Source organism: Diplotaxodon limnothrissa, linkage group LG6, assembly GCF_057381915.1.
Source record: "Diplotaxodon limnothrissa isolate DT_005_m linkage group LG6, D_limnothrissa_male_GT1.1, whole genome shotgun sequence".
Lineage (NCBI taxonomy): Eukaryota > Metazoa > Chordata > Actinopteri > Cichliformes > Cichlidae > Diplotaxodon > Diplotaxodon limnothrissa.
This window is the reverse complement of record NC_140601.1, coordinates 40,889,773-40,901,719: the sequence shown is the minus strand read 5'-3', so window position 1 is coordinate 40,901,719 and position 11,947 is coordinate 40,889,773. Positions and strand designations below refer to the sequence as shown.

General features: G+C 40.4%; 1 protein-coding gene across 1 annotated transcript; it reads right to left on the bottom strand.

Annotated features, from left to right (window-relative positions):
* Positions 1 to 6,025: 6,025 nt before the first annotated feature.
* On the bottom strand, positions 6,026 to 8,811 carry ccr7 (chemokine (C-C motif) receptor 7). Its single transcript, XM_085356466.1, has 3 exons — positions 8,796 to 8,811; positions 7,317 to 7,366; positions 6,026 to 7,090 (listed from the first exon to the last, which is right to left on the bottom strand). The coding sequence occupies exons 1-3, from the start codon at positions 8,809 to 8,811 to the stop codon at positions 6,026 to 6,028; spliced, it is 1,131 nt and encodes a 376-aa protein (XP_085212592.1).
* Positions 8,812 to 11,947: the final 3,136 nt, after the last annotated feature.

Here is an 11,947-nt window from a genome sequence, read left to right as displayed (position 1 = left end):
CACGCTGGGCTGCAGCCCACCACATACACCACAACAACAACATCAACTCAGGACCCAGTTCAGTGTTTTATCCTGGCAAGGCATGATTGCGGATGCTGTTTAGTTGCGTCCGCCTCCCCTGCAGCGGCACCGCAGACCACGCCCCGCAATAGGGGGTTATATGATATAAAGCTGGTCACACAAATCTTAAGGCTAGACCATGCAATTTCACAGCCTCACACTTCCAGCCTACCTGGCCCACGTAGACCGTGAAGGCCAGGTCCTCAGGAGGATGCACCCTATGAATTTGGACACCCCCTACATCTAAGTGTCTCAAATGTCACTCAGCAGTGAGCTGCTAACTAGGAAATAATCCAGACAAGAGTAGAAGTGATGGACGTGAGAAGAAAGTCCCTACGGTTGGCCTGAAGGGAACGCCATGCGTTGCCAAGTCCGTAATCGCTCATGTACTGATTAATTACATTTGTGGACTGTCAGTTGCACTGAGTTCCTCCTGTATTGAGCATGTCCATTTCTTCATTTAGTTCACGGCTGAGGTCGCCCCCAAGAACAAGTGAGCAACCTGAGCAGGGTGTTCAGAGAGTGCACCACAAAAAAAAAACGTGGAAGAATGAGGGGTCATCAACATTTGAGCTGACAATACATAACGTTTTGTTACATATAAATCATTTAATTATTAGAAATCTATCCCCTGGATCTATAACTTGAACACTTTTATGAATTAAAATTGCCACTCCTCTTTGCTTAGAGTTATAGCAGGCTGAGAACACATTAGGAAACTTGCTTATCTATAGCTGTGACAGGTCTTAAATATCTTTAACCTTTTAACCTAGCACACTTTAGTGTACCCATGGTTGTGTGTGTGTGTGTAGCTGATGTTGCACGCTGTGTGTGACGCTTAAACGAAGGAGAAAAATCACACATCCATCATATGCAAGAAGGTGTGGTTCCATAAGAGCGCGATACATAGACCCGAGTGGTGCTTGGTGTTGTCTGATTGTATGTGTGCACATTAAATTATATGCGCCGTGAGGCTGTAGAGGATGTGCTGAAGCTGTGTGTGTGTGTGTGTGTGTGTGTGTGTGTGTGTGTGTGTGTGTGTGTGTGTGTGTGTGTGTGTGTGTGAGATCATGCGGTGCAGACGTGTAAAGTTCAAGGGTGCAGAAGCAGACACAAGAAAGAAAAGCTAATCCAGAAGATGTTGGGGGTGAGAGGGAGTTAAAAAGTAATGTAAGTATTTTTGACAATGCACAATTACAACTTGCTATCTGCAGCACTTTTACACGACCATAATACATCTGTGTGCGTGCTTAAGGCAGTGGTTCCCAACTGGTGTGCTTTGCGACAACTGTACAATATATTTTTGCACTGTACAACTACAGAAAAAAATATTAATGACTATATTATTTTTTTTAGGCAATTTAGGCTCATGCACACTTGGTAACTAGCAAGCTAAAAAAAAAAAAGGCTCGTGAAATCCAATAATTTCTTCTAAATGAAAACTCAAAGCTCACTTAAAGAGATGAGGAAAGTTTAATGATGGTGGAGTGCTAACACATTTGGAAAAATGATTTCAAATATGATGAGTGGTCTGCAGATGGGCTGCCTATAGTGCTTTTCTGTGATAACACAATCTGAAGAAGCACTGATGACATATCAGACGCTATACAGATGATTTGGTGTAGAAACGAGTACAGATGTGCCCTGAAATCTTGGCTCCTGGTTTGGTGCATCTATCCATCGACCTGTTTATGTGAAAGAAGTTAAAATTGCGTTAATAAATAATATGTGCACTATAACTGTAAGAAAAACTGCTGCATGAAGGTATAATACAAAAATCTCTTTGGGATCTGATGCTTGACGAGTGTGTTCACCTCACAGAATGAAGATTTATTATACAGCTTTATAGAAAACTGTGATGGAGAGCAGTTTGTTCAGTGATGCCTGACTCCCATGGAGTCTCCAGTGATGCTTCCAGCCTCACTGATTAGTTTGTTGATCCTGCTGGTGTTTCTGGCACTATCGTTACCACAGACTAGTAGAAGATCTCCAACATCTCGCTGCACACCTTAAAGGATCTGAGCTTCCTTACAAGTGGAGTCTGCTCATACCCTTTTTGTACACAGCGTCACTGTTGCTCCTCCAGCGTGTCCGCTGCTTCGACCTGATGCTGATGGGCGTAGTCGCAGTGTTTTTCATCCAGAAGTCAACCAGCATCTTTTTTGTCTTGCTGACATTCAGAAGGAGGTGATTTCTTCTGGGCCGCTCCAAAATGTTCCTGCACTCTGACTCCTGCCCACCCTTATTACACCTAACCACTGCAGTATCATCATTCCTTATTAAAGGACGTGCTCTGTGTATTAATGGGTTAATCTGCCTTTAAGTTGTCTGTAAAGAGTGTTATAAAAATGCTGATTCATTTCTTGATCTTCGTGTTCCCAAAACTCGTTGAGCATTATTTATATATTTACCTCCACATCATTCTGGATTTGATAGCTTGTTATAAATCCTTTGCAGCACGGTGCTTTTGACTGTCTTAAAAGCACAGCTTTACTCACTGTAAAGGCTCAAATGACTAAGAGAGCTTTCAGTTTTTGCAGTAGGTAAATCTACCGAGGAATGATTATTAACGCCTGTGTGTGGTTTCTGGATCGCTCAGTGTCTCTCACCTTGTCCCCTTTCACTGATGTGTGACAGTTGGCTGTTTGGCATTCTGCCGCTTCTGTCCAGGTGTACTAAGACTCATCCCCCTTCATATAGCTTGGCGTGGATGACGTTGCAGGATGGGAGTTACGGTCAAAAACACCCACAAGTCTCCAAAGCCCCAACGAGCTGCTCAGTGCTCGTACAGTCTCATGCAGGGGGTGGGAGGTGTTGTCCATGATGGATGTTAGCTTAGACAACATCCTCTCCTCCCCAACCTGCTCGACTTTCCTTGGATTAGTGAACTTATTTCATTTCTAACAGAAAATCATGTGTTTTTGTTTTTTTAGCTAACATATAATCGGCGCAGGCAGACTCTTTGTACTTTACCTGCTGACCTGCTGCCAGGCCAAACACATCAAACCTGTGGCTCAGGCTTAGCTGCCCCACTCCCATCTCCTTATACCCCTGACACTGAACCGGCCCTGATATCTAAAGAAACAGGTGAGATATTTCACATCAAGAAGTTTTTTCACCTGCAGGAGGCCTCTTGGGAAATAATATTTGCATTCTACACACTCTTTAAATAGAACGTTTTTGGAGAAGTGTGTGTTACTCTGCGTTTATTTTCCACACTGTCTTATGACTGTTGCAGGTGCTGAGAGCTTTCAGGAAGCTGAAAACAATTAAAACCTATTTGAGTTCCACCAGTTCTCAGGACAGAGACGTATTTTAGTTCACTATATTTTGTTTGAAAATTCATAATCGAAGGATTATTTAAGTTTTATGTTAAAGCAGTAAAAATTTATTTTACCCAATTTTATAGATGAGTATTGAAATTCACTTCCATCCCAAAAAACTTACATATATTTTATATGTATTTGGTTTAAGCCACCAATCACTGAAAAAGTAAAATTTAAAATTTAATTTATCAATTATCATAAAAAAAATATGAAAATGTAAAATATGACTTGCATATATCTCATCAATCTTCCCTGAAATAAAAATGTGTTATATGTTGCCGTGGTTTCCTTTGTTAAAGTGGTGGGGCCCAAAGTGATATGTTTTTTCCATGGGGCCCCAGATCCCCAGTGGCACCCCTGGTGGCGTCACGCACTAAACCAGGGGTGGGCAACTCCAGGTTTTAGATGTGTCCTTGAACCAACACAGCTGATTTAAATGGTTAAATTAGCTCCTCAACAAAGTTCTCCAGAGGCCTGGTAACGAACTAATCATGTGATTCAGGTGTGTTGACCCAAGGTGAGATCTAAAACCTGCAGGACACCGGCCCTCGAGGCCTGGAGTTGCCCACCCCTGGGTTAGAGCCACCTACCTCACTAACAGATGAAAATCTGTGTAAACCACAAACCCTTGTAATCACACTCAGTGTCGTGGATTTCGATTTCTTCGTCTCGTTACGGATTCTTTAATTCCAATTTATACTTCATGGTTATTCCGCTGATGAGTTTCGGTTATGTGATGTTTTGATTCATGTCTTGGTTTTTATTATTAGTTATAGTAGTTTTAGTTCCCTCAGTAATTGCCACTATGTTCCTCCTTTGTCTCGTCTCGTCAGTGCCTTCTCCTCTCTCTCTGTTACCACGTCTGGTGTGGGTCTTTTTGTTACTTCCCCGTTTTATTTTGAAGGTTAGTCTTCTGTTTTGTCTTGCTCTATTTTGACTTTGTTTTTCCTTCCTTTGTGGTTGTGAGTGCTGTCCTAAATGTCAGTGTTGTCTCTCTTTCCTTTCAGCTGTGCATCTTTTTAATCAACCCTCTGTACATGAATAGCCCCGTGTTACTCTTTGTCGACTCATCTGTTTTGTCTTTCTTTTGTTTCTTTTGTTTTTATTTTCTATCCTCAACTGAACTTTGAGTAAACGAGTGATGAATTGTATCCTTTCCAAATTTGGCAAGAATCCTTCCCTTATCTATTTTTGCATTCTAACTGTGACACTTAATACTTTGTATTTGTAATTAAAGCAGTAAATCATTGCAGCTGCAGCAATTGTGGCTGTGTCGAAGGGATGTGGTTAGTTAATGGATTCTCGCCACCTTCTGCACAACTTACTAGACTTTTAGTCCAAAATCAGTTGCTGCTCTAGTGCTACAGGGACAGATACGGCACATCTCACACCTCAGTACCTTCAGTCAGATTGGATTTAAGCTTCTTGTTTTGGCATATTTAAATTTATTGATCTCATCACTTTTGTGTGTTTGTTTTAATTTGATTGGCTTATGTAACATATTCATTTCTCAACTCTTGTGATAAAGTATTTCTTGTTTTGACTTGTCTTTTTATCTGCCCTGCATAAGAAATAGTCAAACTAATCTCCAACTTAATATTTTTATTATTTTACAACTGTAGATACTAGAGTAACTTTACATGATTCAAAATTCAGAATAATCTTTATTTATTCTATGCATTATGTGTTTATCCTAGACCTTCATACGCTATCTGAATCATGCTTTGACATCATCTTTTTTCTGATTGGCTGCCCCTTGCAAACTGATATCGGAGAGCAGGTGAGTGCCAAGATTGAGACGTCTGAAGCCTGAGCTTTTAGCTCGCAGGGATTACCATGATTAATGTGAGCTTCCAGTGTTGGAACACTATATACAGGACAAAAAAGAACAACAGATCCTGTGCAGCTAGCATATGAAGTATGACAAAGTGCACATTTTTAATTGTAATTTCTCTGAATATGCCATTGCTATTTTTGATGTAATAAGTGCACCTGAAATCTTGTTTTAATATATTTAATCTTGTTTTGATAATCTGGGCTATTTACAAATGGCAGAGAAAAGTACAAATAAAAGGTACACAGCTGGCTTTAGTTTGATTTGATATACCCTGCTTTGAATAACAAGCACAAACAGACAGAAATAATATACATTGTAGCAAATGCAAAAATGATCATGAAAGTTGTTTAACAGATACAGACAGAAATAAACTCAGGTGATAAAAAGAAAAAGAATCTATGTAGATCAAACTTCTGTGTATATCAAACCTATTTTTAACTAAAAATGCACTTTTCTGTTTTTTGTAACACTGTGTGGTAAGGTGTTTAATACTGTTGACATTTTTCTTTAAGATCACAAACATCTTGAAATATTCTACCTTAGAACAAATATACAAAAACAAGGAGAGCAGAAAAACATCTGGAAATCCATTTGTGTCATTCAGACTTTCTTTTTTTTCAAGCAGCGACATAAAATTAAGATTGAGCCAAATTTAGTTCAGCTTATTTGTGCAGTCCTCCACAAAAGTCCCAGTTAAGCTATCTACATATAAAAACATATGCTTTGATATTGTCCATAGCTCTTTGTAAGCAGGTGTGTAACACTAGGCTGAAGGTGCTGACTCCTCCACACGGACGCTGTTTTAAGGAGAAAATGTGGTGGTGGTCTCAGTTTCAGTGGGCACTGAGCTCCGCCTCCTCCCACAGGTATACCTAAAGAACCTCTCCTGGCTCATGCAGCCAAACTCTTTCAGTAGTTTCAGGAGGTCATAACGAAACTTTGTACCGATAAAGGCATAAACAAAGGGGTTCAGGCAGCACCTCAGGAAGGCCAAACTCTGGGTCGTGTCAGTGGCATAGAGGAGGTTGACTTCGTATTTGCAGTCGATCGGTACTCCGCGTGCTGTAAGAACTGTGTTCCAAAACAGGACCACGTTATAAGGCGTCTGGAAGACCAAGAAGACAGCGACCACAGCGAGAATCACCTTGATGGCCTTATTCCGTTCAAAGCTACGAGCATAGTAAAGGGTCCTGAGGATGCTGCTGTAGCAGAAGGTCATAAACAAGAAAGGAAGGACAAAACCCAAAGCAATCTGAGTTGCCTGGACGGTGATGCGAAGTGGGTCAGCGTTGCTGGAGAAAGGGGTGCAGGTTTTGTTATTGATGGTGGTGTACACCATTTCTGGCACAGAGAAGATCAGGGCCAACACCCAGACCAAAGCTGATGACAACTTGCTGATAATCACTGCCTGGGAGCGGTGGCGGTGAGCAGAGATTGCTTTGGAGATGGCAAAGTAGCGGTCGACACTGATGAGGGACAGAAGCAACATGCTGCTGTAGAAGCTGACCTTATAAATGGTGTACATGGCTTTGCACAGCCCTAGACCCAGCACCCATTCTACCATGGAGTTGGCTGCCCAAAAGGGGAGGGACAGGGCTAAGAGCAGGTCTGCAAAGGACAAGTTGAGCAGGTACACATCGGTCATGGTCTTGAGTCGCTTGAAGTAGATATAAGTGAGGATGATGAGCATGTTTCCTGCCAGCCCCAGGAAGCAGATGATGGAGAAAAAGATGGGCATAAACACGAAGCAGAACTGCCGATTGGAGTGCTTCTTACAGAGTTCAGGAATTTCACTATAATCCCAGCTGGAAAGGCTGTAATCTGTGAATGTAGTGGTTGTGTAATTTCCATCGTCGGACAAGCAAAGCTGCAAAAACAGAGCAAAAAACACATGAAAGAAGTAAAATAACAGAGCAGATCAGACAAAACTACACCTGCCACCTGCCTTTGGTACATTGTACTTTTACACCACCACTTCCTGGGGGGAGGGGGAGCACTTGGTACCACAGGGGAAGACTGCGGTTCGGTAAATACTATTTATCCCAAACATATTTACAGCTGGAAGAAGAGCTTCAGTGAGGTGTTTCTCTTACCTTAGAGGTCATTAACCATACCAGCACAGTCGGCAGAAAGTTCTGGAGAGCTGAAAAACAAATGTAGATTATTTATTTATTTATTTTAGAAATAGGATCTGTGGAGACAAGCTTAGTGTTCATATAAACGATGACTTTTCAAGATGCTCAAACGTTAGTTTTGGACTTCCTCAGCTTCTGTGCGAGGGAGGTTTAGTAGAAAACCCATATACATGTATTTCTATGCAGATAATACCCAACTTCCAAATCAATTGGTCCTCAAGCCATAAAGGGCTGAATGACCTTTAAATTTCTACTTCAAAATTCAAAGAAGGGTGTTATTAGTTTTTAATATTGTATTGGGCCTGGACACCTCAAAAATGGTCTACTTATTCTGGATTGTATTATTTTTGTCCGTCTGTAAGGAAATATGTTCGTTAACAATTTCACTATGTGCATGTGTGTGTGTATTTCTGCACATGACTAACAGTTTGCATTGGAGTTACACAAATCCAGCAGATGCGTGCGTGGTACAGATCACATCTTTTGAACTAATCAAGCTATCAAACCCAAAATAAGTTAGTTAATTGGTGGTATTAGGGTGATTTCCTTTATAACACGCATGAAATTCGTGTTTATTTGTCAGCTTTTAACCCAGAGTGAAATTTGATATTTGGCTTTATTGTCAATTATTATTAGTATAGTACTGGTTAACATTTGAAAGCTCGGGAAGAAACACAAATCCTTTGTCACATTTTTGTCACAGCAGATCCATCCGCTGTGGTGACCAACTGTAAATAAGAGAACAGCTGGTTCTTTGTTTTTCTTCTTCTATTATTGTTACATTGTCTACATGTGTGGGATTTTATGCTTGTAAAAGACTTGACAATAACTGTTTTCACTGTTTGACTGCAACGACTCTTTATTACTGCCAAACAATCATAGACTGTTTGAGAAGTTTTTCCCCTTCTGGCCTACATCTTTTATCTTTTCTAATCTGTTTTCGGGGCTTTTGATCATGTGGCCATCGGGGAAAACTCCGTTCCTTCTTCTTCAAAAATGATACTTTGAGCTGCTCCTTTATTTCCCAAGGGGCTGTCGCAGCGGATGAATCCACACTCGACTTTGCCCAGATTATTACACCAAATGCAACCTTGTGATTTATCTAACCTTGCGACAGACATATACTAGAACAAACCATGCAAGGCAATTATTATTATTTTATTTTACCACCAGTAAGCAGGTAGTTGTAAAGTTGCTGAATCAAAGTCTCTAGTATTTAAAAAAGCAGCTTTAACACACTAAAAAAATGCAAGTCCATGTTAAGTGTTCAATAGTAGATGAAACTGCCACAGCAGCTATCATTAGTTTTAAAATATAAAACGTGAGATTTAAGAAACACAATCTTTTTGGTATTTTTTGTTTTTTGTCTGCATTTATTCATTCATTCATCACAGCGCACACAAACGTCCTTTAACTATGTTTCTAAGCTCTACTCACCTCTGAGAGGAGTCATGTTGGCTGACGGTAGTTCACTGTAGGTGAAGCCGCTGCACACGCGGATCTGTCTATTTGATGGTGCTTTCCCTTCATTCTCACTGACAGGTCTCTGAATTTTTTTTCCTGATACCACATCACGTGGTAACCACCACATGTGAAGTGAAACCACATGTCACAAAAGTTAACTTCAGTTAATGGCGCAGTGATATCATATGAAATATAGATGGAGTTCAAGCTACGATGGTGTGTGCCAGTTGGTGTTCTTTGTTTCTCTCTCCCTAACTCTCTCTCACACACACTCACACCCCTACCTGCCTACTACAACTCTTTATTATTATTATAAAGAGATTATAACCTCTTCAAAATCTTCACTCTACCATGTAACACTACACATGATCTATAGAATAAAAAGAAAGCACAGGTTTGGTGGTTTTGATCACGTTGAATTATTTGTTAACACTACTAGCAAACATTGACATTTCTTTGCACAGCCCTTTGCTCCTTGTATCTAACTGAGAAGTCGTAGGTGTTGATGCGTAAAGCACTGTGAAAATTTCACATGTTAGTTCAGAGGAACTTGAGTGATTCTGTACCTAAGGGGTGGCTGAAGTTCAAAGCTACACATTGCAGTCGGCAGATACTAATCTGAGAGCTAACACGTATTGACCTGATAATAATCAGCATTTGCTTAGAGCTGAATGAAACAGATGAATTCTCTGAATGTTTTGTGTTCATACTGAAAGATAGTTTTGCTTTCATTGACATTTGCTGCTGTTACTGTGACATTCAGGGCTAATGCTGGACATGAGGTGAAACCCTACAGAGCTGCTTTTTTTTAACTCAAGATCTGCACTAGCTTTCTGCACACCTGTCTCTCTGCGGTATTGTGGTTTGTTGCTTTCACTTGAGGCAGTACTAACCACAGTACAAACGTGGCATGTTACAATGCACCGTATCATCTTTCACGTTGAAACCATCAGATCTGTCAATCGGATGGTGATTAGTTTCCAATCTTATGAGGCTGAAACCTTACAAATCATTGCACAAAGATTTAAATCTCCTGCCAGATCTGTGGCATTACTCGAAGCACCTACTGTGTCAGGATCGGAGATGAACAGGATGATGGGTACTGCTGCTATGAAAAACAGGAAGAGGAAATCAGAACAATTCCTTCACATGTTACCCACTTCCCTTACCTGTACTGTGCAAAGGAGAAAATGCTATATGCAAGTGCAGTGAGCCATGGCGAAGCTCTTATTTCTGCACCATGAATGTTTTACAGTACTGTCATCAAACAGTACAGCTTTTAAGTAAGGCATTTAAAAGCAGCGTGCAGATGAATTCAAAAATATCTGGTGTGTTTGTTTAAAAAAGCTAAACAAAAACATCAAAATACTTAATCAGAAACAAACACACACACCTTCATACAGGTAATTAATGCACAAGAAGTGGCTGCACATGATGAAAGACAAGAATTGACTTTGTTTATATATGGAGAATTCTGCTGTTAAATAATGTTATAAAGATTTTATTGCATGTTTTTTGGTATCTGTGGAGCTGAATCAGTCTGTCACAACAAGCTGCCACTTTCTCTCTACTCAATCTGCTCTACTTGTGATTGACAAATCATTAGCCATTATCTAATGAGCATATCCTTTCTGACTCTAATTACAAATGGAAATGACAGAATTACCTTTTTAATAATACACAAAACTAAAGTTCTTAAACAGAAGTTCCCTTTTTCTATAAATTTCTGTATAACCTGATGTCCTTTTTTTTTTTTTTTTTTTTTTTGCCACCACAGTCCCAGCAGCCCCTCCCCCTTCTGGTCGTCAGAAAGAATGCAGGTTTAAGCCACTTAAATCAGTCAACCAATCGTTTATACTGGAGAGACTAAGTACAGGAGAAAGGATTACTGTTAACTTTGAAGAGATAGCAGAGTATAAAAGAAAATAAAAAATATGGAGCTGAAAATGAGCAGAGAAGGCTTTAAATTGGGCTGTTTTAGTAGCTCAATACAGCTGAAGCCCAAATATACAGGGTGGGCCATTTATATGGATACACCGTAATAACATGGGAATGGTTGGTGATGTTAAAGTCCTGTTTGTGGCACATTAGTATCTGTGAGGGGGCAAACTCCTCAAGATGGGTGGTGACCATGGTGGCCATTTAGAAGTCGGCCATCTTGGATAAAACTTTTGTTTTTTCAATAGGAAGAGGGCCACGTGACACATCAAACTTATTGGTAATGTCACAAGAAAAACAATGGTGTGCTTGGTTTCAACGTAACTTTATTCTTTCATGAGTTATTTACAAGTTTCTGACCACTTATAAAATGTGTTCAATGTGCTGCCCGTTGTGTTGGATTGTCAATGCAACCCTCACTGAAGCATAATAACAAATCCCAGCAGCAGCCAGTGATATCCTCAGCCTTCCAGCACAGCGGTCTTTTTTGCGCCACGGACCGGCCTTTAAGGTGTCGCGGATAAATACAACAAAATAAAATGATACGACCGAGACAAAAACTGTGGTATTTTGTAAATATAATAATAAACGTGAATTCACTGTGTAATTGTGTAACTTTATTAGCAGCGTGCTCCTGAAACAACCAACAACATTGAGAGTAACATCCTCCTCTCTGGTCGCTATGGTAACGCGTAAATATTTCTTTCAAAATAAGAACCAACTACAACACGGGTAAAGACCGTGTTAACGATAAAAACCCTGAAAACCATGAATTTCACACCCGAGCCTCAATTCTCATGGCCCGGCACCAAACCACTCACGGACTGGTTGGGGACCGCTGTTCTAGCAAATATACCTACGGTATTAATTTCAAAATCCTGTGTTGCTTTCCCAAAAAGTTGATTCAACATCAAGACCTTTGTTGCTTTGTTCTCAAGTCATTGCATTAACAAGATTTTCAGAAAACTTGAACTCTGACCTTTAGGCCACGGTCATTGAGATTCAAAATTGTCTGAGATTTTTAGCAGATACCCCCATGGTATCTAAAGTCCTACTATGCTTCGTTCTGGAGTTATCCCTGACAACCTCGGGTGTGGATGCGCCTGCCCGGCAGGGAGACGACAAAGCCTCAACAACCTTTTGTGGCCGAGGGGTAAAAATGAAGCGAGCGGTTTCCTTCAGGGTAG